This window comes from Neltuma alba, unplaced genomic scaffold (genome assembly GCF_004799145.2).
Source record: "Neltuma alba isolate B1F8T4 unplaced genomic scaffold, ASM479914v2 tig00011140_pilon, whole genome shotgun sequence".
In the NCBI taxonomy this organism is placed as follows: Eukaryota; Viridiplantae; Streptophyta; class Magnoliopsida; order Fabales; family Fabaceae; genus Neltuma; species Neltuma alba.
This window is the reverse complement of record NW_021635875.1, coordinates 16,645-42,757: the sequence shown is the minus strand read 5'-3', so window position 1 is coordinate 42,757 and position 26,113 is coordinate 16,645. Positions and strand designations below refer to the sequence as shown.

The 26,113-nt window shown below is 31.7% G+C and overlaps 2 protein-coding genes across 6 annotated transcripts; one reads left to right on the top strand and one right to left on the bottom strand.

Moving 5' to 3' along the window:
- The first annotated feature begins 1,028 nt into the window (after positions 1–1,028).
- LOC114761859 (polyadenylate-binding protein 2) lies at positions 1,029–5,582 on the top strand. 5 transcript variants are annotated; one of them, XM_028951310.1, is made up of 6 exons: positions 1,029–1,238; positions 1,430–1,532; positions 2,133–2,203; positions 4,662–4,853; positions 4,951–5,078; positions 5,174–5,582. In XM_028951310.1, the coding sequence occupies exons 1-6, from the start codon at positions 1,116–1,118 to the stop codon at positions 5,220–5,222; spliced, it is 666 nt and encodes a 221-aa protein (XP_028807143.1). In that variant the 5' UTR covers positions 1,029–1,115; the 3' UTR covers positions 5,223–5,582. The 5 variants fall into 5 exon arrangements, with proteins under 5 accessions (XP_028807143.1, XP_028807147.1, XP_028807146.1 ...); XM_028951314.1 differs by lacking the exons at positions 1,029–1,238; positions 1,430–1,532; positions 2,133–2,203 and adding an exon at positions 3,057–3,596; XM_028951313.1 differs by lacking the exons at positions 1,029–1,238; positions 1,430–1,532; positions 2,133–2,203 and adding an exon at positions 3,057–3,641.
- Positions 5,583–13,696: 8,114 nt separating this feature from the next.
- On the bottom strand, positions 13,697–17,101 carry LOC114761856 (phospho-2-dehydro-3-deoxyheptonate aldolase 2, chloroplastic-like). The gene is given in 7 exon segments (XM_028951308.1): positions 13,697–14,326; positions 14,988–15,233; positions 15,485–15,761; positions 15,898–16,175; positions 16,444–16,565; positions 16,568–16,817; positions 16,820–17,101. Coding segments are annotated over 7 exon segments (1,614 nt in total). The 5' UTR covers positions 16,997–17,101; the 3' UTR covers positions 13,697–14,062.
- Positions 17,102–26,113: the final 9,012 nt, after the last annotated feature.

Here is a 26,113-nt window from a genome sequence, read left to right as displayed (position 1 = left end):
AAGTTGTTTTTGAGACTTCAAAGAGTTCAGAGCCTCAAGAATCCGAAGTAAATTTTTTTAAAAAATATTTTAATGACAATATTTCTCTAATGTATTACATTCTACTTTAATGGTAAAATATTATTTATAATTTACAAATAAAATCTTATAATTAGAATTATATGTAGTACTTATTTTGTATAATGTAAAACTATTTTTAAAATTACAACAACACATCCTCAAATACTGTGTCTATTTTAAAAGAAAAATAATTTCTATTAATCCCAAAAGGACTATTCAACCAATTTTTTAATACGAACACGGAGTAGACATTTTGTGGATATATGTGCCAAAAACATTGATTTGGACGCCGTTCGATGTTTATGCTCACAGAACAAAGCGATTTTTCTATTTATATTCGCATTTTTTATCTTCTTTTTTTCTAATTTCCCGTTAAATTCTACCATTCATTCAGTCTGGACTTTGAAGTTTTGAAAAAACAGTGTTTCTTCTTTGGGTTACCTTTTGTTGAATGGCCTAGTCCTAAAACTATCAACCATCAAGGGAGTGCGAAAGGGTAAAAAAACCCCCAAGCATGTTGATAATGTAATTTGACATGTATCATTTCTACTTTTAAATAATGCAATTTATTATTTATATTATATATATTAACATCAATGTTAATAGTATTAACTCATATGTCTAGCTTAATATAGGACCCAATTCTAGTTGGTTTTGGTCCATAAACACATTTCTCATATTTATCAATGTTCTCTAAATTACCCCTATGGATACCCCCTCCATAGTCAAGTAGAAGAGGAAGATGAGGTATTAAGAAAGATGCATTTTGAAAAATGATTTTTTTATAATCCAAACACCCCCTAAGTCATATTGCTATTAGTAATTATATTAAGTACTATTCAAATAACAATGTCTTGTTTGGGCTTTAAGCCTCAATTGTTGTTGGGGCTTGAAGGCCCAAGACGCAATCTATCTATTATTGCAAATCAATGTAGGAAAGGGTTTCCCAGTGCCGCATTGCAGGCATTCTCTCCTCTTTATCTTGGTCGGGGCTGATATTGTCTCCTGCCCTGATCGTGAATTGGATCATCTTGCATAGAGATAATTGAACAGCAATGGAGGAGGAAGAACATGAGGTGTACGGAGGCGACATCCCAGATATGGGCGAGATGGAAGGAGATATGGATTCGCACCATGCCGATGTCGATATGTCTGCTGCTGACGACGACGCCGTCAAGGTCTTGTTCCATCTCTGTCAATTTGTTCCTTGTTAGCTGATCCAGTCCTTGTGTAGTAACTTCGCAATTATGGAATACCTACAACGTTCACTGGATAATTTAATGTTGGCAGAGAATGAACAAAGTGAGAACTTGAATGTCCTGATCGGATTTTGATTGTATTTAAAATTTCGTCTCGTTATTTGCTGCAGGAGCTGGACGAGATGAAGAAAAGATTGAAGGAAATGGAAGAGGAAGCCGCTGCTCTCCGTGAAATGCAAGCCAAGGTCGAGAAGGAGATGGGCGCGGTTCAAGGTCTTCCTCTTTTCTTGTATCTCTCCGATCATTGATTTTTTTTTTTTCCTCTTCTGCTTAATTAAGATATTTAAAGCATAAGTTTTGATCCCCTCCCCTTCGACGTTAAGACTTTAAAACCTCATTATGCTGGATTTTTAGTTGAGGTGGCTGTAACAATTTTGACTGGGACAAAATAAGTTAGTTCGAATGCAAAATAATATGTTTCGGGCAGTATTATGATTTTACGGACGTTGATCTTCTCTAATTCGTTGTATACGCTTTTTCACTGTGATGGCTTTGTCTTCTTAATATAATGAGCTTTTTCAATTTTGCTTTGAATTATGTTTTCTGAATTAGTGATTGTGATGATATTGAGCTATGCATTGCTTATACAGTTTTGTCTGTGCGCCTTTGTTCTCAAGCAGCGGTTATATTTTCTGAAATAATGTTTATAAGTATTTTTTTCACAGGCGCTTCCCTTTCACTTCTCAGAAGCAAATTTTGTTATTCTCCAAATTGTTACACCAAATATTCTGGCTTTTGTTAAGAGTAAACCATCGTATTGCTGGTACCATATATTAATCTTCACTTTTTTTACTTCTTCAATCTTTGATGTAGATCCTGCGAGTGCAGCTGCTTCTCACGCAAGCAAGGAGGAGGCAGATACTCGATCTGTTTTTGTTGGCAATGTATGAATGACCCTGCCTTGCTTCATTGAGGTTTTCTAGTTTGAACTAGGCTTCCCCTCTCACTCCCATGATATAAAACAATAAAAAGCTGTGGCAATTTGTCTCATGAGCTTGGGCAAACTTTTTTGTTCTATCCATATATCATGACATTTAACATGCATGATTAGACTTGCAATCTTGCTGAAGCCTCTAATCAAGAGCAAAATTCCTGAACATGAAGTTTTCATAGTTGGCATTATGATAACCTAGTTTATATTATGATTGAAATTCTCCTACTACTTGAGGTAACATTATTTTCTACCACTGTAGAGATCGATTTTTTTTATGCTAAACATATTGTTAGGTAGCTTCAGGTTAGGATTTAAATCCGCAAGATACCTACCTCTTCAATTGGTGGCAGAGCTGCATTACAAACATTTAGATGCCCTAATAATGAGCTAGATTTCTCAGATTTACATGCTGCATTTGTTATGCCGGGTAGCTACTAGGATCTACAAATGCCTTTTTATTTTTATCCCTCATCTTGTTTTGGGTGGAGGTCATCTAAGTTGATCACTTTTTAAATGGTATTTAGTGATTCTGATATTTTAGCTTTTTTGCACTCAATTATCATTAAGATAGGCTTTGAATAATGAGGCTACCTGCTCATTTGATGTCAATAATCTTTGAATAGATTAATCTCGAGCAAAAATTGTATGGGTTGAGTTTGCATTTTTTTTTATTTTATTATATAAAAGGTTATATGTTCATTTCTTTTGGAGTGAATACTGTTCATCTCTGGGGATAGTGCTTGACTTTATGTCTCACTATGATCGCAGGGTCATTCTTACCACTCAACTTCTATAGTTTAGCACTGGGATGCTATTCATTGTATTTTGTAAATGGGCCAAATTTATATGTGATGTTCCCTTAGGCTTGTGCTGGAGAGAAAAGAAAATTTAGATGTGCTTTTGGAACTAAATAAGATATATTAAGAGGAGATAAAAATATCAGAAGAGAATGAGCTATAAAAGATTGAGAGATCTTGAAAAGAAAAGGGAAAAGAAATGAGAAGACAATTTACTGAAGGGAAAAAATGCAGAAAAGGAAAAATGCAATGGAGTTGAGGAAAAAAAGAAGACAAAGAAAAAGAAAAGAAAACAAGAAAGTAATGTGAAAATAGTGGGGTACTGCATAATGTGTTTCTACTGAAGCGAGTAGTACTATTAAAAGTAGACTCGTGTCAGTAAACCTATGAAAGCATCTCAAGTGGCGGCTGAAACTGGAATTGCTGGAGGTGAATGTGCTAAAGATGCGTCAAAGGAGATGGCTTATGTTATGGTTCATCGGAAGAGCATTCTGCAACTGCTGGGATGCAATCTCTAGTCATAGAGCTCTGCTGCTGACTGCAAAGGTCTATGGTACCTTTGTTGTGTGCCATTTAGTTGACTTGCCAAGGGTATGCAGTTGCTGCTTCCCTGTGGCCTACATCGCAGTCATTTCACCTCTGTGGATAAGATTATCTGATATTTTTCAAATGAGGCAGTTTGTCCCTCATTTCGTGTTATTGTGCCCAGCATTGAGTTCTTATTATGCTTTGGTTTGCTTTCTTTCCCTCTTCCTTCTCTAACACTTCATTCTTGAGTCTTAAAAAACTGCCATTGGACCGTTTCTACAAGAACTTCAATTGTCAATACTTCATATTCAAGCTTGCAGTTATTCTTTTCTTGTTTAAAAAAATACCGATGAAGCATTTGTTTTTTAAATATTCATGTTGTTTATGTTTGAACCACAGCTTCCTTTACAGTTATGGTAGTTCATAGGCTTGTAGAATTTAGTGCTGCTGTAAATTTTCTTTTGGAAAAGATCAGTATAAGGCATACAATGGTTTCTCTGAAGATTGAAAGGGGGGGCTGCATGCTGGGTTTTGTCATGTATTCGGAATATATTTGTCTAGTGGGTTTGGGATGTCTGGTTAGTAAATAGAATTATTCCTGTGCTATGACTGAAGACCATGAAAAATGTGAGCATTTGTTGCTTGAAAATAAATACTAATATCCCATGCAATGATTTAGAGTACTAGTTTGATGGCTTGACATCCATTGAGTTAAAAATCCAAGTCTATTTTGTATTTTTTCCCCGTGCATGAGCTATGATTTAACTTACGGAGAATGAAATGAGAAGTTGAGATGGGAAAAAGTGTGTGTGTGTGTGTGTGTGTGTGTTTTATTGGATCTCTTTTACAATATTCTCAACAAATACTGCTTTCGTGCACAAGTAATTATGAGCTTCATAGTCTGCTTATAGGGGGGACGGACATAACTGTTCATGACCTGCATTTACAGTTGTAACCGAAGGAGTGGTATGATAAAATGGTTTTAAGAGGAACAGGAATTGTGCGCCTTTGTAGTTCCTTACTCTAATGTCTGTTTTGATCATTATAGGTATCAAGTCGTCTAAAATAATTCAAATTTTGCAGGTTGATTATGCATGCACACCAGAAGAAGTGCAGCAGCACTTCCAGTCATGTGGGACAGTGAATAGGGTGACTATCCTTACAGACAAGTTTGGTCATCCAAAAGGTTTTGCTTATGTGGAATTCCTTGAACCTGAAGCTGTTCAAGAGGCTCTTGTCTTGAATGAATCTGAATTGCATGGTCGTCAATTGAAGGCTTGTATTCTCAACTATAGCTTGAATTTTCCATAATATCCTTCCACTAAATAACTGAGCTATAAGCCAATAACCAAGTGGATTTGCATATTTCCAGGTCATGCCAAAAAGGACCAATGTCCCTGGAATGAAACAGTATCGCCCTAGGCGTTTTAATCCTTACATGGGGTATCGCTTCAGGAGGCCTTTCCCTCCTCCTTACTTTTACTCGCCTTATGGATACGGGTATGTTGCTAACACAAATCTAATTTGCACTTGTGCCAAGTTGTGTTAGTTGATCTTTGTTTTCTCTTCTTTTTGCTTTCTTTTGTCCACTGCAGGAAGGTTCCCAGGTTCAGAAGGCCAAGTCGATACATGCCATATTATTAGAAGACAGGATGCAATGTGCTAGAGATATGATGATAATTGCTTCCCAGAACATTTTTCCTTTTTATATTTTCTATATTACTTTTGGTATTTGGTCTGTGGAACCTTTTAGTGCTTAGTGATGCTAATTCACTTCATCTGCATCTGCATGCCGTGGGACTTGAGATTTTCTTCTTGGTTATCACTGGGCTAGGTGCTATTGTTGTAAGTTTTTTTTTTTTTTGGGACTCAGCTACTGTTGTAGGTTGACTCCTTAGAATTTGACTCTAAATAGTTCAGACTCAAGTTTCCATTGAATGTATCATTGTGTACCTTTATAATAAGTTCACATCTCACGCGAGTGCGGCCCAAGTCGCTTTACTATTTTCTTTTCTTTTCTCAACTTCATCTGAAAATGTTTATGAAATATATAGATCTTTTCATTATGAGGGGAAAAAAAAGATTGAGTTGTCAAAGTTTTTGTTACTTCTAATGAGTTCATAGTAATTTTTTTTTAATTTACAACTTATAGTTTTCTTTTTAGAATGAGAAATAGAAAGTGTATTTAATTAAAAGGGTATTTTAATGTATTACTTTTGACTCAAATAATTAAACAGCTAATATTAACAATTTAGAAGTTCTCGATCTTTAAATAATTTTCTTTTGGTCTAATGTTTTGAAAGATGGTGCGAACGTCAAGTTGGAAAAGCTGGCTAAATGATTTTCGTGGTCCTGGGTAAATGATGATTAAATAAATATAATATTTTATGCATACAACGATGTAAATAAAAAAAATAAAAGATGAATAAATTAAATAACGTGAAAATAAATCTAAATGGTCCAATTACATGTTAATGAATAAATTCCTCAGGATTAAATCAAAGATATAAACCAAAAGAAAAGCACAAAAAGTAGTATGTTGTGAAAAAAAGAAGTGCAATAATTCTCTATGGAAGTTTCATTTGCCATCCAAGCACCTTATTTTCATTTTGAAGTTTTTTTATAATGCCTTGCCATCAAGTGACATGCCCTCGGACATCATTTCTCCTCATATACTTTGTGTCTTTGGCTGTGATACAGCAGAGACACTGAATCATCTTCTGGTCAATTGTCCTTTAACAAGAAGTCTATGTTATGGATGTTTTGATATTGGAATTCCTTCTTTTAATTTTCACTGGTTTCAAAGAATGGCTTAAGGACGCTATTTAACCTTCAAAAGGATGGGTCTTTTGCGTTTGGTCTCTCAAATGATATGTCTTTTGCACACTATTTGGAGGAAAAGGAATCAGGCTTTACATCTTTTTTTTTTTTGGGGGGGGGGGGGGCAGCCCTTTGACAATAATTATGCAAGCAAAGCAAATTGTTAACCACCAAGATCCTGCATCCTCAACTCCTTCTTCAATAAAAATGGATAGACCAAAATTCATTGTTGATTCGAGCCTAGCTTTACACAATGATGGATGAAATGTTCCCTTTTATAGGTACAAGGGATTGGGGAAGAACTTTTGCCATGAAATTATTTGTCATAACGGATCCTCCATAAAGGAATTCTTGTGGGAAAATAAAGCAATCATAGGGACAACTTTTTTTTTTCCCAAATGATGCCGTGCTACTTTTTTCTTGATTCATATCACAGGACTTTTACAACCAGATGTTAAGATATATTAACGACTTACTGTGTTAGAACAATTTTTTCTTTAAAATTTCTCTACAAGCTTCTTCAACTCTCAATATCACTTGGCAAGAGATATTAGCTTTGCTTTTTGAATTTTTTATTATTACCTTTAGGGTCATTCCAATATTAGTTTTTTAAATTTCTTAAGTTTTACTTCACTAACTATTTGTAACTCGTAAACTTATATTATTTAATATCACAGTTTCTTTTTCTTGAAAAAATTTATTATTTAAAATTTGAAACAGTATAACTTACAATTAGATTAAATTTTGCTTTTACTTATTGTAGTTTTATGAGAATTTAATTTGAATTTAACAAATAATTCCTATACTTTAACAAGTTTTAATTTTGATATATATTCTAAACTCAGGCCAAACCTTATAAAGTTATAGGAATCAAAACTAGCAATTTGTTATAACTAAAATTTGATCTAATTGTAAAGACCAACAATATGAAAATGGATTACCTAAGACCTGTTTGGTTTCAAATAACCAAAGTACTGAAAACCAGATTGCCAATTGAACCGGTCAAAACTGTGGGTTAGACCGGAATCAAACTGATGAGAAATAAAAAACAATAAAAAATAATTTAAATTTTTACTAAGAACTAGATATCAATTTAATATCTTGAATCACTAATAAAATAATCATATACTTACAATTTCTTATAATATCATACTACTAAAATCACTAAATATTCATCCCAACAAAATATAAAAATAGATATATGATAACAAAATATTCCTCCCTAGTCCCTATAGTTATTCAATCACTGAGTCCTAGTTATCAATATCTTTTAAAAAAATAATAAAAATATTATTTATTTAAAAAAAAAGAAAAAAAAAAAAGGCAACCAGGTTAACCCACCAAACTGGGCGGGTTACCCGGGTTATTACCGGGTTGATCTGGGTCACACCTAGAGGTGGGAATTAGGACCGGCCTTTCAGGGCTTGCGGGCTTAAAAGGGCCGGCCCTCTAGAGCTGAAATTTTAAAAATACTCTAATTTGCTAGGCCCGACTCTTAAGCTACAGGGCTCAAGGCCAGCCCGCAAGCTTTTGGCCCGTTTAAGAAAAAAAATGCTATTTTTTATATTTATCATATTTTTTTATAAAAAATAAAAATAAACCAATGAAATTATTAATAAAAAACATAAATATGAATAAAATTAAGTCACAAATATAAAATATCATCATATATAAATATCCATCAACATCCAAGAACATCTTAAACATTCATTAACAAGATAACAACATCCAAAAGTTTTATCTATAGTATAATTATGTAATAAATAAATACTATCATTAATCTTTTGAAACTTCATCATTACTATAATTAATTACTCTTCTTCATAAGTATGCTCTTCTTTCATAACAAAAATATCAAGTTTTTTTTATAGGAATTTTACTTTTAAATTTTGTAATCTAGCTATTATTTTACTTTAATGTGAGAAACATTGTTATTGAAACTCATGAATTTCTAATTCAAATTATAGAATCACATGTTATATAAGTATAAAAATACTCTATTATCAAATATATATATATATAGTTTAACAATATCAACGCATATAATATAAATCAATCATTATTAAGTCCAAATTAACCCATTTTTAAAAAATTTAATTTGATAAATTATTGTCTAAAACTAAATTTAATTTTAAAATGATAATAATAACTAAATATTTGAAATATTATTAACAATGTAAAAAATTAATAATATTAGGATTATATAAAAAAATTTTAAAAACAAAAAAATTTATAAAAGGGCTTAAACAGGCCGACCCGCGGCCCTCCAGGGCTGGCCCTTTTAAGCCATCGGCCCTCCAGGGCTTAGTTTCTATTTGAAGAGAAAAATATCAAGTCAGGCCCTCATAATTTCATGGCCTAAAAGGGCCGGCCCGACGGGTTGGCCCGTTTTCCCGGCTTTAGTCACACCGAGTCGGTTCACTTCCAGTTTAAATGCTCAACCAAACCAATTACTAGGCCAGTTTCCTGTTTGAACTAGCCAGTCCGGTCAGGGGTGAAATAGACTGTAAATAACTGCTTCAATTCCCAATTCGATGATCATCAGCTTGAACTTGGATTCAAAACCTAACTCATAGCGAAATGACTTATTTTAACCTGTGATCGATAAAATATGAGATAAACATATAGAAAATTTTTCCTAAATAGAAATCAAATTATGATTTTGAAAATAATTTTACAGTATATAAAATAAATATATGAAGAATTTAATCTTAATTTACAAAAATAGATGTTTTTAAAAAATATTTTTGTTAATATCCAAACTCATGTTTACATAAAACGCGCAGAAACAGGCCTATAACAACTGAGTTGTAAGAACTTTTGACTGATTGTCTGACTATCCTGTCTGGTTTGACTTTCAAATCATTATAATTTTCTAACTTTTCCACGTCAAAAAAGAAAAAGAAAAAGAAAATAGAAAGAGAAAATGGTGGGGATGAGAACGCAGGGTCAAGGAAGTTGGGTCTGTGGCAGTAGGCTGTCTCTGTCATTCATCCGCCACATCCACAACTGTCTTTGTATAATTATTTATTAATTTAAATATTTCCAAATTTCCAAATGCATATCCTAATCGAAACACCTACTAAATAAATGCGAGTCGTTTAAGCGGTTGGAGCCATTCAATGTTGAATGAAATCTTAGCTGCCCGTTGAAAATTTAATTTAATTTTAAATATAAAATTTTAATTTATTTTATTTCTTATATTTAGCTTTTTTTTTTAAAGAACCTTTATGTTAATTGTATATGTTAAATAGTTTTTATCAAATGGTAATTTCAATGTACATGATTAATGAGGATATTTTAAAGAAAATAAAATTAATATATAATCTAATGATACATATAAGTATTTTAAAAAGATCATATAATATATTTTATAATTAAATTATCATTTAAATTTTTTAATCTCTCAATTAGTTAATTAGATCTTCTACTAAGTATACTATCAGGAGTGGAGGTAAGGTAATAAGAGGTAGATTCATCTACTAAATAAGCGTTGATAATGAGGTAATCACATGGATGTAAAGATGACAAACTTCCAGTCAATAATGGTAGGCTGAACCCACGGGTGATTGTATCAAACCATATCCCTTAGTCAACATTGTGAGACCATCTACGTTGATACCCTTCAATCGTGGCATTATTAACGTTGTGTTTTGCATGGCATTTCAGCTGGGTTGCTGTTTCCTCTCTTTTTCCCCCTAATTGGAGGTGTTTGGATATTAGAAAAAGTGTTTTTAAAAAATATTTTTTCAGAAAATGAGATAAATTTTTTTATTTTTTTATTTCATATATCGTAAAAAAAATTTGAATTTTAATTTTTATCCAAACACCCTGTAGTTTTTCTCATACTTAGCAAGGCATTTCCGAAGGTATTGAAAAGCCGGCCGATGAGGTCAACTCATAACTAGAATGATGATAATTAAAATAATAGCAGTATGCTTAATATAAAAACTAATTAATAAATTTGAATAGATTTTAAAAATTAATTAAGTTAAGTATTTATAATAAATATATATCATCTTTTCTAAAATATCATTGCTAATCAAGAATATTGAGTAGAACTACTATTATCACAAGGACTACCTTAAAAAAATAGATAAATATAAAAGAAAAGTAAATTGGAATCTTATATTTAGAATCAAAATAAAAATCAAATTAAGCTCTTATATTAAGAACAAAGATAATATAAATTAATTAAAATATTTATATATATAATCCTAAAAGAGTAATATTTGAATAAAATAATATTAATTCATAAGTGGTGCGATAAAACCCCAAATAGTCTCACATAACATATCGCTAGTAAAGTACAAATTTGACAGATGATTTTTTTTTTATTTTGTTTAAACTCAAAATGATGCTATTTTAGGCTTAATAAAAAAATATAAAATTCCAGTCAGTCAATCCATTCAAGACTCTTCAGGTAAAAAAAAAAAAATGTCCATTCAAGACTCTTAATTGAAATTGTTAATAAACTGGCTTCCCAATTCATTGGTCAAACCAGACAACTCAGGTTGGATTTTATGCCATGCAAAAATATGTAGGTATTATTATTCCTTCCCCGTTATTAAGGAGATTAAGGAATTTCTCCTGAAAAAAAAATTAAGGAATTTATTTAGAATTAGTTTAATTTTTTAAAATTTTAAAATTATCCTTAGTTAGCTGGGGGATATAAAAATAAAATATACTGCTTTCGGTCCTTAATATAAGAGCTATTTGACTAATTTGAGTAGATTAAGAAAGTTTGTTAAGTTAGTTATTTGTAATAAATATGTGTTGTCTTTCCTAAAATACATTTGCTAATCATATGTATTAACTAAAACTATCATTAAATGAAACTTTTAACATGTGTAACTACTACAAGGATTATTTTGGAAAAAATGAACAGATGTGAGAGATAAAGTGGATTGGAGTATTATATTTAAAACTATATTAAAAGTAAAACTAGCTTTTATACTAAAGACCGAAGGTAACATTTAAGAGCTTAATGTTATAAAAAAAATTATATTAAGAACCAAAAGGAATAATTTTGTAAAAAGAACGTGATGGATTGATATAACTAAACATTTCTTTACATACTATTTCTATTTTTTAATATAAAAGTTAATATGACTTTCAATTTATTTCTAAATATAATACTTTTATCCACTTATAATAACATTAAAAAAAAAAAAAAGCCTTGCGTAAAAGTCATCAACTTATTCTTGAAAACTTATAATATCCTGTTCATTTTAAAATGAGTCGGATATAATATTATAAGATCCAAATATATTCAATTATTCATATTTGAATAATATTTTGATTGGGATTTGGGTATATTAAATTAAATGAGGAGCATCATTATTAAATGAGATTTTAATTGGAGACTCAAATAAAGAAATTAATAATTAATTTTCAATTTGAATAGTATCTTAATTGGAATTTGAATATATTGAATAAAATGAAAAGCATAATTATAAATAGTATGTCAATTGGGAGTTTAAATAGAAAAATAAATAATTAATTTAGAATTTTCACATGTTTACCCTAAATTTTGCACCTCTAATTTAAATCCCATTTGAATGAATAAAAAAAAATCATATTCCTATAAGAAATAATCTTGAGCTATTTTAGATAATATAATTTATTAGAATTTAAAATCTAATCAAATATTCTAATTCGTGTATGGCACGGGAAAAAAATTATAGTTTAAATAATAGTGTGAACAGTAAGTAGAGTTCAAACATTTATTTTGATACTAAAAAAACTTTTTTTTTGTGGACCAGAAAGATATTAAAAAAACTTTTAAGATGTATAATTTTATAGTTTGAATGTAACGTACAATAAGAAATTGTTTGAATTTTTTTTCTGAAACTTGAATAAATTATACATGTGGATTTTTGACTGCATCACCGTTGTGGGACAGTTGTAACTACTCTCCGACTTCTGAAAATCAAATTTGTATTAAATAATATTTCCTTCTAATGCTTGGGTTTGGTGGAGAGAGCGTGTTCAACGCTCCTGCTTTACCCACTCATTTGTATTAGGATGAACTTATCACAACTGAAAATCTAATATAATCGACGAGTCAAAGTTTTACAATATTTTAGTGTCATTAATTTGATATAAATATGTATGCTTTATGTTGATGATTTTTATTAATATTATTAAAGCTAACTTATGTTTCCAAAGGAATAATAAGCAATGAAGTAATGGTTATGAAGGTTGTATAATTTGTCATTTTCATATATGTGGGCAAGTACCCCTTCAAAGTGATTGGATTTTTTGCCTCCAAATAATAGCACAATAAAATATTAATCTCATTATCTATTTATATTTTGCCCAATCAAATAGATCTCTGGAACAGATGGAAAAAAAGTATATTTACAGCATATTTTGCAGCAGTGGAGGTTGGCTATCATCACTTCTTTTTTTTTTAAATGAAATGAATAGCTTTCATTGCAAAATAAACTATACAAAGTCAAACGATATACAAGCAATAAGATTTATATGATTAAATTGAAAATAGAAAAACTTTTTAAAGAATGCTTAGCTATAACACGAATACTTATCAAAATATTTTCAGCCGAAAAGAATCATATCTTTAGTGTTTATGTTCAGCCTTGTGTACTATTTTATACTTCCTCCGTTCTTATTATAAAAGACATTTGATGTTTATGGCATTTCTATATATAAGAGACACTTAAAAGTTGTCTCTACTTTTTTGTGTTGATTTCTTATTTTACCCATATTTATTGTCTCCAACTCACACTCTCTCTCCCTCCTACTTCTTTTTTTTTAATAATTTAATTGTTCTCTCTCATGCTCTCTCTCCTTATTAATGAGGGTATTTTTGGGGAAAAAATTATATTTTTTACACATTAATTGTTCTTAACTAATTTTAACTGCTTTTTTGATCAACATAATTCGGTTATTTGTCTCTTATAATAAGGAACGAAGGGAGTATAATATAATATAATTGGCTAGTTCATAAACAAAACAAAAAAAGTGTACTGAGTAGTATTTTATTCTCTCTTTCCCTCCAACTCATTTTTTTATCACTTTTTTATTTGACACAATATATTTATTTATTTATCTGACAAATAAAAAATTTAAACCCGCATCTGCACTTCGATATAATGGATAGTCGTCTTACATATGAGCGTTGAAGAATAATTGCGTCATTCTCGAGTCTCCTGCAGTTTCACAGAATCACTGCTGCGACTGATACGCGCAAAGCGAAACTGACAAGAAACCAACGTGACAGCCACACATTGAACAAAAGAAATGAATGAAGATCAAGAAATAAAGACGGCCCGAAAAGAAAACAAGAACATTGAAGCTAATATTGAAGAATAATACACCGTGGACGTGCATGCTCGCTCTTGTACATTCATAACTTAAGCACAACGGACAAAAGTCTAAACCTTATTTTGTAAAACGACGCATATTCATAGGCAAACCATTGTCGCTCACTACGTGTCTACATGGTACAAATCCCAAATAATTTCAAAAGATCAAATAGGCAAGAACCCATACACTACATATGTGGAATATATGCTCGTGTGGCGGCGCACTGCAACACAATCTATGCACAAAAAAACACAGCTCCATGGATTCAAGGCAGCATAGACTTTTGGAGATTGCAACGTGGGAGAATCGAAAGCCGAGGTTTGGAGGGGAGTCTATAAGCCCGTAGAGAGGAGACGGCTTGTTCCCATCCTCCTCTTCCTTAGCCTGTCTGCTACGATGAAAGCGAGCTCAAGAGCCTGAGATGCATTAAGCCTTGGATCACAGTGTGTGTGGTAACGTGAGCTCAGATCATCGAAAGTCACAGTCCTGGATCCTCCAATGCACTCTGTCACATTCTGGCCCGTCATCTCCACATGAATGCCTCCAGCGTGGCTGCCTTCTTGTTCGTGGACATCAAAGAATGCTCGCACCTCAGCCTGCAAAAACAGTTTTATACAATGAGCATCGCCTACGATAATTACTCCCACAAATAAAAATGGAAGTCAAATTTATTCATTAGAGACTGGTGTCCCCTGGGCTTCCTTTTTTTCCGGAAAAAAGAAAAGGAAGAAAGCAAATTTCCTTGGCAAGTCAGCATATTAGTGAAATATTTGAATGGAATCAACTTTTCTTAATATTTGGAATTGGAATTAGAATGATGAATATGAAATCTCAACACCGTTCGACCAACCATTGGTCGCCACATCCTTTGCGCACTGACACACTACTATGAACCCCTTGGGAAAAGATACTTTATATACAGTAGACAACAAAGAAAGTGACCTGTCTTCCAATGATGAGATACTTTCACCTAGCACGACAGCAAACACTAGAATGGTATATGATACCTAAGCTATGCGACGCACTGTGCAGTGAGCACCCAGACTGATAAACCTACCCAAAAGTGGGCTTGTTTATGATATACTGACAAAAATGGATTCATGGATCAGTGAAATTTCAATCCGTCACATGGTCTAAATAGTGGAAAGCCAGTAAGCCACAAATGTCAAAATAGCATATGTGATCAATTTTCTTTCCGGCCAAAGCATGTGTGATCAATTTGATACTAAGTAGAAAGAACATGAGACAGTACTATACCAAGATTGAATCGAAGGGCCTCGTTTTGAGCCCACAGGGTGCCTTTATGGTATTGCCATGGCAAGGATCACAAACCCATGTCACTATTTGCCCAGCCCTGCGAACAGCTCTGATCAAATGGGGGAGCTTGACTCTCAAGTTCTCAGCACCCATTCTGACAATAATTGTGATCCTTCCTGGCTTGTTGTTGGGATTCAAGATTTCAACGAGGTTGACTAGCTCATTTGGATCCATTTTGTTGCTCACCTGCATCCATCACAGGTGTTTCTATCAGCCATGAAAACTGTCAGGCAGATACATCATACAAGGGCCTATTAGCCAGTAAGTATAGCAAGAAAATGAGCTTGGCTTGGTAAAGATTTGATTAACAAACAATCTTATGTTGCTAAGAAGAAGCACATAATTGAAAGGAATTTCTTTACTAATACATTCACTTACTTTGAAAAAGCGAACAGAACTTAGAACTAAGAAAATGAGAAAGCCTGAAGTTCACGTACCTTGATTCCAAGAGGATTAGCAATTCCTCTAAGGAACTCTACATGTGCACCATCTAGTTGGCGAGTACGCTCCCCAACCCAAAGCAAGTGAGCAGAGCAATCATAATACAAGCCAGAAGTTGAATCCAACCTGGTCAATGATTGCTCATAAGGCAAAAGCAAGCACTCATGAGATGTCCAGAATTCAGTTGAAGTCATAATTGGGTGCTCAAGAGTAAGCCCAGCAGCAGCCATGAAACCTAAGGCCTCATCAACTCGGTGAGCCAGTTCCTGATACCTGTTTGACAATCCAAATCGCATATATCAGAAGGGAAAAAGTTCAAATTCTGACGTTCTCTCAAACAAAAAATGACAATAGCTTTGCAGCGTTCAAAAATACTAAGTCAGAAATTTAAACTTCCAATATTGCTTACCTATCTCCCTGCTCGCTGTGCTCAGCAAAATCAAGATTCCATTGAGTGACCCTCTGCATTGCTGCATATCCTCCGGTGGCAAATGACCTAAGCAGGTTCAGTGTTGCTGCAGATTGGCAATAAGCCCTTATCATCCTATGAGGGTCAGGAATTCTTGACTTCTCATCAAAGGCATCGCCGTTTATGTTGTCTCCCTTGTAGCTTGGCAATTTAACTCCGTCCTTCTCTTCAAACGGGTCTGATCTCGGCTTTGCGAATTGACCAGCCATTCTTCCCACCTAAAATAACAAATTACCCAACTCAAAAACTTTTAAAAGTGACCGATATTGGAATTTCATAACCCCTAAGCTATAAACATTGAAATGCAGTGTCTGCCTAAAATTACCAAACATTAAGGGAAACTGCAAGTGATTCCGAGAAAATGACATGAAACTCAGTAACCACAGGATTGGGAAGCACAGTACAGCAAGATGATCAGTGTTTAAATAAAAATTGACGTGCTAGCCTGCTTTTTAAAGTATTGGTGCTTCGTAGAAATGATCTAACCTTAACAACGGGCATCTGGCCACCGAACATAAGAACAGCACCCATCTGCAGAAGAACTCTGAAAGTATCCCTAATGTTATTGGCGCTGAATTCCTTGAAGCTCTCAGCACAATCCCCACCTGGAGGAGGAAAGCATTGCCCATTGCAGCCTCAGCGAGCCTCTCTTCCAAACTCCGAGCCTCACCGGCGAAGACGATAGGAGGGAACGATTCGATGGTCTTGAGTACCGACTCCAACTCATTCTTATCAGGATATTCGGGAAGATGCAAGGCCTTCTTGGACTTCCAGCCATCCAATGTCCACTTCCCGGTACCAGCCGCCGGGGGCGCGGCAGTGGTGGCGGCGGCGGCGGCGGGCTTCTTGCTGCCGGCTACGGAGTTTTTGGGGGATCTGCGGCGTGGACGGCTGAGATTCGTGGGAGAGATCTGGGTTGGTGGGTGGGTTTAGTGGGAACGAAGGAAAGAGAGGGTTGGTGGGAGTGTGAGGGAGTAGATAGAGGATGAATGTCACACAATGATTTGGAGGAGAGAGAAGATGCATTTGAGAGTGCCATGACGAACGAAGAAACTACTTTGGCTTCTCTTTCCTTTCTCTCTCTCTCTCTCTGTGGCTTCGGCGCGAGGGAAAGAAGAAGCCTGAGAAATTTGTGGGAATGAGAGGTTGGGTTTTATAGAGGTTTTATGAGAGCGCGTGCGGACGAATGAAAGTTTGGTAAGCTTCATGTTTCAACAGTCCAACAAAGTTCTTCAAGAGGCCGCGGGGGTAGTTGGCACAAGACAACATGCGAGGGCATTTTCGTAGATAGCATCATTCGAGTTCGGCACGTGGCGCAACTTGTGCATCTGTGATTGTAATTAGCTGGGAGAATTATTAAAAAATCTCAATAATAATTAAAAGTGTAACTTTGCTATTTAGTAACCAACCCAGGAATGTTTGGCACATTGTAACGTGGGGGGACTTCTTTTGGCCATTTGTCGTGGAAAGATTAGTTCTCTAATTTCAGTAATTTTTTCTTGGAGACTTTGATTTACTTTATTCGATTTTATTTATAAGTAACATTTTTATTAATATAAAAGAATATATTAAATTTCATTAACTCTATTTAAAAATTTAGCTTATAGATAGGTTTTTTTGGCCAAAATCTCATGTATGGGTCTTTCATAAAGTTTTTCATCGAAATTAAGAAAAATTTCTTATGAATAAGAATGGAGGAGCAGACTAGAAAATATGATTAAGATCAATAAATAAATATATTTGATATTTAATTTTTTTAAGAAATACTAATATTTATATTAGTTATTTGTATGATGATTATGTATTTAATGGGAATTAAACTAATGTTGGCAAAAAAACAGATATGGAAAAATAATATATGTTCATGAGTTAATAAGGTGTTATTTTTCATATTTAGACCCAAAAAATTCTCTTAATTACCGTCTCAGTTCTTAATATAAAAATTAGTTAGAGATTTGATCATAAATATAAAATTTCAATTATGCTTGTTTTTCAAATTTATAATTAATTGCCCAAAGTAACTTTATTAATTGTATGTACTGAGGGTTTCCATCTAAGAATAGTTATGATTAAAAATAATACTTTAAAAAAAATATAACTAATTTAAATAATTTTTTAATCTATTTAAATTAATTAAATAATTGATATATTAAAAATCAGATGTAGTTTTTTTTTTTTGCTATTTAATGTTAAAAATACCAAAAAGATTTTATTAAAAGAATCACCGTGACACGAGATTAGATTTTGGCCTCAGTTTTTTCCACCAAAAAAAAAAAAAGGTCTGCCTCAGTTTTTACGACCTAAATATTTTTTTTCAAGGAAAAAAAACGCTCACCTACCATCTCAGATGGCTTAGGTGGCTAAATGATGTGTTTATTATTTCTAAACTCATACATTTAGAAGTCACAATAATACAACTGATAATTTTATTTGTGAATATACGCACATATTTGTAAGTATAAAATATAGGATTAGCCTCACTATCATATTATACAAATTTAAATTAAGATTCCTAAAATTGTTTGACCTAAAATTATAGTACTAATTTCGTAATTTTCTTTTTTTTGGGTGCCAACGCGTAATTTTCAATTCTTAATTCTGGACTCGAACTGACGCAGTGTTCCACTCTTGATATTTTGCCAAAAACAAGCCGCAGGAATATGTATGGGCATTTTGGTAATCATGCAGATATGGCGGTGGCATTAAGCAGAACTAAATAGACTAATGTTGCCTTTGCTTGGAAGCTGAAATAGCATACCTACCAAACGCGGCATATTCGCAAGGAACAACACCATGCATTTATTGATATTATATTAATGGTAAAACTAAAGGTAGCTTATTCTTTTTATTTCATATTCGTCCTAAATATAAAACTAATTTTATAATATAATTATATTATAAAATAAGTCTTATATTTAAGATTGAAAGAATACAATACAGGGAAAATGCCTAATTAGAATTATTTATGATAAAATTAAAGTGATTTTGTGATGCTTTTAGATTATCGAATTAGATTAGATGTTGCTAATAGTTTATTAAAATCTTAAATATCCCAAAGAAAAGAACTCATATTTATAAGGGGAAAAAAACCTGCTTATATGATTTTCAGATTGGACGTATAATGTTTCATTATCACACCAAATTTTTTTTGCCAACCAAAATTTATTTGTTCTTTGATATTCAAACATCTCATAGCAATAATTAGACATATTTCATTGTATATTATTGTACAAGGTCTAAGATAAATCATACCAATTATTATTTAAATTTGAAGAATATGGCATTGCTAAAATTTTATATTTCATTCTAAAAGAATTAGGTGATAATCCATAAACTTACTATATATTCACCTTATTTGTAATATTAATTTGTTGACAGTTTGGGTAATGTTTGAAAATAAAGGTGGATTTTCTTAGCCACGAAATATAAAGCATCGATTTAGTTATTTTGTGATCATATGGAAATGTTGTTAAAATCTAAGAGAGTCCCGTATAAGGAATAGTATGTATCCACTCACTCTATGTGTGGGGTGGCATTTGAGATTATTTCAAACTTGCATTTATAGAATGATTTATGTTCGGACATAATTTTTTTTTTAAAAGTCAATTTTTCAGACTAAAAATGTCAAGTGAAAAGAAACTTACGATGTAATTTAGATTTGGGAAACAAAAGCCATTTGAACCAAAGCTAATAAGAAAATGTCCAGCCAACTTTTGAGGTTGTTAACTGAGATTTGAGCTCTATCAACCATTAAACCAAACAAGCATGTTGTTTGTGTTATAGTAGTAGCATATACATGTTTAATTTTGTGTATGGGTATGTTAAAAGAAAAAAAAAGTCTTGCATTATTTAATAATACAGAAATTCAAGTACACATATATTAACTTATAATTTTACGATGGTAAAAAGACCAATGAGAAAATTAGACTTGCGCACAAAATGGCTGACACAGGCAAAGAAATTGAAATAGGGAAAAAAGATGCTGGTCGTCATGAGTATGGAGGGATTTTAGATGGCACTTCATGTATTTTATTTTATGATTATTTTTTGCCCAATATTTTATCATTATCTAATGTAGGAATATCGCCAAAACAACTGAATAGCAAATTGGTTCTGGTCGCACCAGAAAGACACTGTCCTTAAAAGTTATTCAGCCACAGTAAGTAAAGTAGATGTGGCACTCTCCAAAATTAAACGAATCCCTCCTACAGTAGACATGGTCATAGACTAGCAGAAATATAGATATAACTTAACAACAAAGAAATGAGAGGAGAAAGTCACAGAAGAGAGGATGGGTGCTCGAAAGCTCAAGAGTGGTGTGTCAAACACTCTGTCCCGAGACCTGAACCTCTTTATATAGGTCATGGAGCATCTGAACATTGGGCATTATGCTTATGACAATAAACACAACTAAATCTTTAGTTACAGATGTTGGCACAATAAATACTATTTACATCTTCAGTTATGAACATTAACAGCACTCAAAATTAAATTTCTAGATGTTGGCAATCATTAACCCATAGAAAATAGTTTAAGGATTAATGAAGGGATAATCTCAGTTTAATGAAGAATAAAACTCCAACGTTCATTAACCTCCAGCTAATAAAAAAAATAAACTAACAATTTTTTGGTAAGCTTTCTTAACATAATCTAGTAATTTATTTTTGCAAAAGTTTTCTTTTGACGGGCTGTTGTCATGCTCGTAAGATCTTTTTTTTTCTCTAAGCCCATTCACTAATCCAATAATATAAGATAGTGTATATACACTTGAACCTCCTCTCTCTTGAGCAACGTGGGACTTCACTTTTAATACATTCACTTATATTCACAACGTCTATCACTGTCTTCTTTTTTGTTTCAAGTATGGAGGAAATGAAAGTATGATCCATTTCAACAATAAAGTGATGGCTTTCTAAAAAGAACAAAAAATTTATTCAATATGTTTTCAAGGTATGGGTAATTGTTTCTTTCAGGTTTAATTCACTCTCACCTATTTCAATCGTAGGGGTGTAAATTAGGTTAGTTTGGTAAATATCTTTTAAAGACTTTTGAATATTATATGCATTCCCAAAGACAAAGATAATGGTTTTAATATTGTGCGCTGTGTAAATAGAATGAAGATGAGGGATATATATACACACACATGTCATAAAGTGATGTCTTGAAGATATATCTTTTGAAGTAATGTATTTTTCAATGAAAAAATCATAATCATATACTGTTTTATAAACCAACATAACTTTAATAACTAAAAAGTTATTAAAAATAAATTTTCTTTAAAGAGTCACATTTTTTTATTATGTAGGATTTTTGTATATAAAAGAAACACACACACACAAAGTTGTGGCTATAATAGGTACCTTTAGAAATCAAAGAGGACCTTAGTAATTTTTAATGTTATTAACTCCCTACATAACTCTACATATAAATTCATCAATGTATAAGGATACAACTGTCACCTTAGAATTTAATAAGACATTAATTCTTTTCACAATCTTACCCTTTAATGATAAAAAAAAATCAATGAAAAATACTTACCATAACCATAAAATAATAAAAAGAGTATGTTAATAAAGTATCGATTGGATTTGTTACAATATTCTGTGGGCTTTCAATAGTTGCTATTTCCGTGCTCAGAAAGCTTTGTCAAATAAGACATAACATCAGGAATTTTAATATATCCTATATCATATGTGTTTATGAGTCAATTAATCCATGATTTTGGACAATAAAATTGTTTTATCACCTCTCTCACCATTACAAATTTTTCTGTACCTTCCTACTAGGCACAATAACTAATATTTGGATTCAATGATTCAAGATTATGTATAGCAACATATTCCAAAATGATTAGAAGTTCAACCTATAAATAAAACAATCATGACCAGTAACACTACAAAATTGAGGGGAGGTGGCTTCAATTTTGTTCAGGACCACATACTTCAGATTTTTTTCAGATATGTTGTGCACTCATCTTTAGCCTATTCTTAACAGCATCCACATATTTAATTTGGATGATAAGATACCAGATTTGTTAGATAATTTTTTTTTATATTCTAATACTTTTTAATTTTGTTGAGGCCTTATAGCTCAATGACACCCAACACCTCCCTATTGTGAATTGTATAATAGGCGTGTGAGTTACATTTAAAAAAAAATTCCTAATTTCAAAATATGTAAAATATGTTATGAGTATAATATTTGTGTAAATGTTAATATACTCCCTCTGTCATTTCAGACTTCTAGAAGAAAGGGAAGTCCCACAATTTTCGTTGCATAGTCCACTGCTTCACATTTAACATGATGAGACTTCTAAATTGCAGAGTTGTGGTTATAAATAAAGCGCATGTGTCATGTTTTTGGTATTTAAAGTGAGTGAGAAATATCTTTTTCTTATCTCTCGGAAATTCTTTAATTCTCTCTACCTTAATACCTTATGTTTTCTTTATTTTTAAAATAAGAAAATAAAGTTAAGAAAATCTCATAATTGAACATTATTTTAAAAATGATTTATCGTAAAACTACAATAATTCATAAATAAAAATAATAATCCTGGAAATTAAATTTGGATGCTCCAAATATAGGAAAAATTGGCTAAAAATCCCCTTTTGATAAATTAATTGGAAACCAGACCTACAATAAATTTAAAGGTGTAAGTTCCTCAAATGTTAGTAAGTGTAATAGAAAAAAGACCATATTACCCTGATGAACACCAATTACATATGATGGATCTTCACTTGCATATTATGGGACAGACTTGTATATGACTAATTGCATATAATATATGTTTATTTGCATATGACAAATTACATACGGCAAATGTTCAATTGTATATGATGGATGTCTACTTACATATAGGTTTATTATGTAATCTAGATACTAATTGCATATTATAGATGCTCACTTATATATGATGGATGCTCACTTGTATATGATAGATCCCCACTTGCATATGGGTTCTTATTGCATGTTAATACTTAATAGAAATGCTAATTGAACATACCAGATGCTCACTTGCATATAACATATGCTTACTTACATATGGATCCTTATGTTATTGCAAGTTCCATAATGTCAATTTGTAGATAAGAATTTGTTTGTGAGTATTATGTAGATCAATTTGTTTATGTAAATAGTAAAGTATATGCAATTAGAATTAGTAATGTGCAATTTGGATTAGCGATATACAGTTAGGACTCATGATATGTAATAAGTCTCATATGCAACTAGGCATCCTAATATACAATTAGAATCAGCCATATACAATTTCGGATTAGCAATATGCAATTAGGATCTGTGATATGTAATAAGATTTTATATACAACCAAGTATCCGTAATATGCAATTAGAATCATCAATATGCAATTTGGGACCAATGATGTGTAATTAGGATACTTGATATCCAAGAAGATCCAATATGCAATTAGAATAAGTTATATGTAACTTTGGACTAACGATATGTAATTAGGGTAATTAGGTTTTTCTCTCACTATAATTAATTACACTCAAGGACCCAAATATTTTAAGTACCATTGTCCAATTAATTTTTTAAATAGAGATTTATTCCCAATTTCTCCCCAAAATTTATTGTTGCCAAAGAAATAACCTTTTTTTTTTTGTTGCATAATTCATCTAATAACTCACGACTTATGGTGCGTTTGATTGGAGCCATGATGGGGAAGTAGAGGGGGTCAACTTTTTTTTTTTTTTCTTTTTTCTTGCAATGAGGGGTTACCTTATTTGAATATGCTGGAACTTGGGAGGAAGGAGATATATGCTAAAGGAAGGGTATATATGCTAATAATTAATTTGCCATTATACTCTTGCATAAATTAATTTATATTTTAATTTACTAAAATTCATTCTCATCCAAACATATTGTTAATATCTGTATAAAAAACTAATATAATGATAATTTTTTTACTTATAATTAATGTAATAATATATATTAAAAATGGAATAGTCAAGAAATTTTACTTTTATTTTTATTTTTAATTGATTTGACTTTTATGTCTCGAATAAGTAAGGAGTTTATTTTTATATTTTCTAATAAGTATTAAACAAATATTACAAAAATTATGAGAATAAAATAATCGAAAAAATATTTTTTATTTTTTATTTTAAATTAATTTCTCCTCCTTGTATGAGGAGTGAGAAGTTTTTTTCTAATTTTTTTCTTATGAACATTAATAGAATATCACAAAAATCATAGTGCACAAAATAGTTTTAAAATGGCAGGACTGTAAAACAAGCCCGGGCCCCCCCACTGACAATGGCATCACGGGTCACAGGCGCACATTAGAGAAACCGAATCCGCTTGACGGCTTGAGAGACCAATTTCCAAAGTTTTACAATGCAGAAGGACCACCTTGGTTATGACAGCATTTGTTGTTCATTTGGGGACAAAAAGAAAAATGGTTTAGCGTCTAGAGTGACTTCAAAGTTAGCGTAAATTATGGCTAGAGCCCTAGACGTAACATGAAATTTCGCATTTCCCCATATATGAATATATTACTTATATTTTGTGTCCACCGTTTTAGTTATAACAATTGGAAATCAAAGTGTTTGCCCTACTCCTCTAGTTCTATTTATAGAGAAAAAGGAGTGAATTTTTTTATCACATTTATGTGATATGAGAGAAATTTTTCATGTGAATATGTAATTTTATTCTTTATTTATTATTTTATTGATTTTGTTTTGTATTATGTATCTTAAGATTTTTTTTAGTTTGTATGAAATAGATAAGTCTAAATTCGATATTTTTCAGTTTCATGTACTTCCTTATATCAGTCGGTTTCTTAACCTAATCTCTTCCACAATGAAAGAAAACCTGGCAGTTGTTGCCTTCTAATCACTTTTGGCTTTTGGATCAGACAGGATAACAGCCTATAGCATCATATAACTTCGTATTTTATATGGTAGGCTTCAAAAATAGATCGTTGAACACATTTGGCGCCACACCAAAAAAAAAAAAAAGGAAGAAAATTTTAGGGGAAAAGAGGTTAGTTAAGGTGTAATGTTTCATGATCAAATTTAAAGAGATGAATATTGCGTTTCTAGGTACCACCTACCCCGTCACTTACTCTTTATATATTATTAACATTTTTATTGTATTTTTAAATTTGAAATCTATTTATTCTAATTTAATTGAAAAGTAACTTACTCTGCCCGTCTTTAATATGAGATCTGGTTTGAAAATTAATATTGGTCTTATATGTAAGACTTGTTTTATATACTTATTGATTTTTTCTAAATTAACTTTATTGATATTCCCCCAACAATAATCAAGTAGAAGAAGAAAAAAAATTAAGAAAGATTATTAGGGTATTTTTAAAAAGACACACGACATTAACTAATTTAACTAACATATTGAATCTACTCAAATTAGTTAATTAGATTTTACATTAAGAACCGAATAAGTAATTATATAATATTCAACACTATGTGATCATTTTAAAGTGTCGTACTGTTTTTACTTTAAACATTTTTTTTGTCAAACATAAGTATTATTTTATTGAAAACAATTTTATTTAAGATACTGTTAAATTTATTAATGTTGAACTTGTTTGAGTCAAAATGTCAATAAAAACCAGCCAGCCCTTTTTTTTTTACAATTTTATTTTAATTTTAATAAGAAATTTTTTTAATCATTTTCACTTAATTTACATATTCCTCCAGTTCTAAATATAAGATCCATTTTGTAGTGTAATTTACATTACAAAATGGGTCTTATATTTAAGACCGAAGTATTAACTTTGTATTTTGTTAGAGACTTTGATTCTAAATTTGATTTCTCATTTTTTTAATTGTTTTACCATTTTTATATTAATAAAATAATTACTAAAAATGAATTATATATTTATATTTCAATTTTTAAGATTAATTTAATTATATAATTATATAAAAATATGAGAATAAAAAAAAGTTGGTCTATAAAAATTTATAATTTAATTTAAATTTTTTTAAATATATATGTAAAAAATTTTAAAAAGGGATAGAAGTTGACAGGTCAACCCATTAAATAGTCAACTCACCCCTTGGTGGGGTAACCTGATAAAATGTGAGTCCACCAGAAGGTGGTTTTTTTAGGATTAGCCCGCATGATCTGAAGCTCGTGTTGAGTTAGCCTGTAACCGATACGTGAACCCCGTTTTAC

Excerpts from the sequence above, each read along its gene's own strand:
- LOC114761859 (XM_028951310.1), top strand. The coding sequence starts at position 1,116 with ATGGAGGAGGAAGAACATGAGGTGTACGGAGGCGACATCCCAGATATG. Across the intron at positions 1,239-1,429 it reads CTGACGACGACGCCGTCAAG|GAGCTGGACGAGATGAAGAA; the intron begins GTCTTGTTCCAT and ends TATTTGCTGCAG. Across the intron at positions 1,533-2,132 it reads GGAGATGGGCGCGGTTCAAG|ATCCTGCGAGTGCAGCTGCT; the intron begins GTCTTCCTCTTT and ends TCTTTGATGTAG.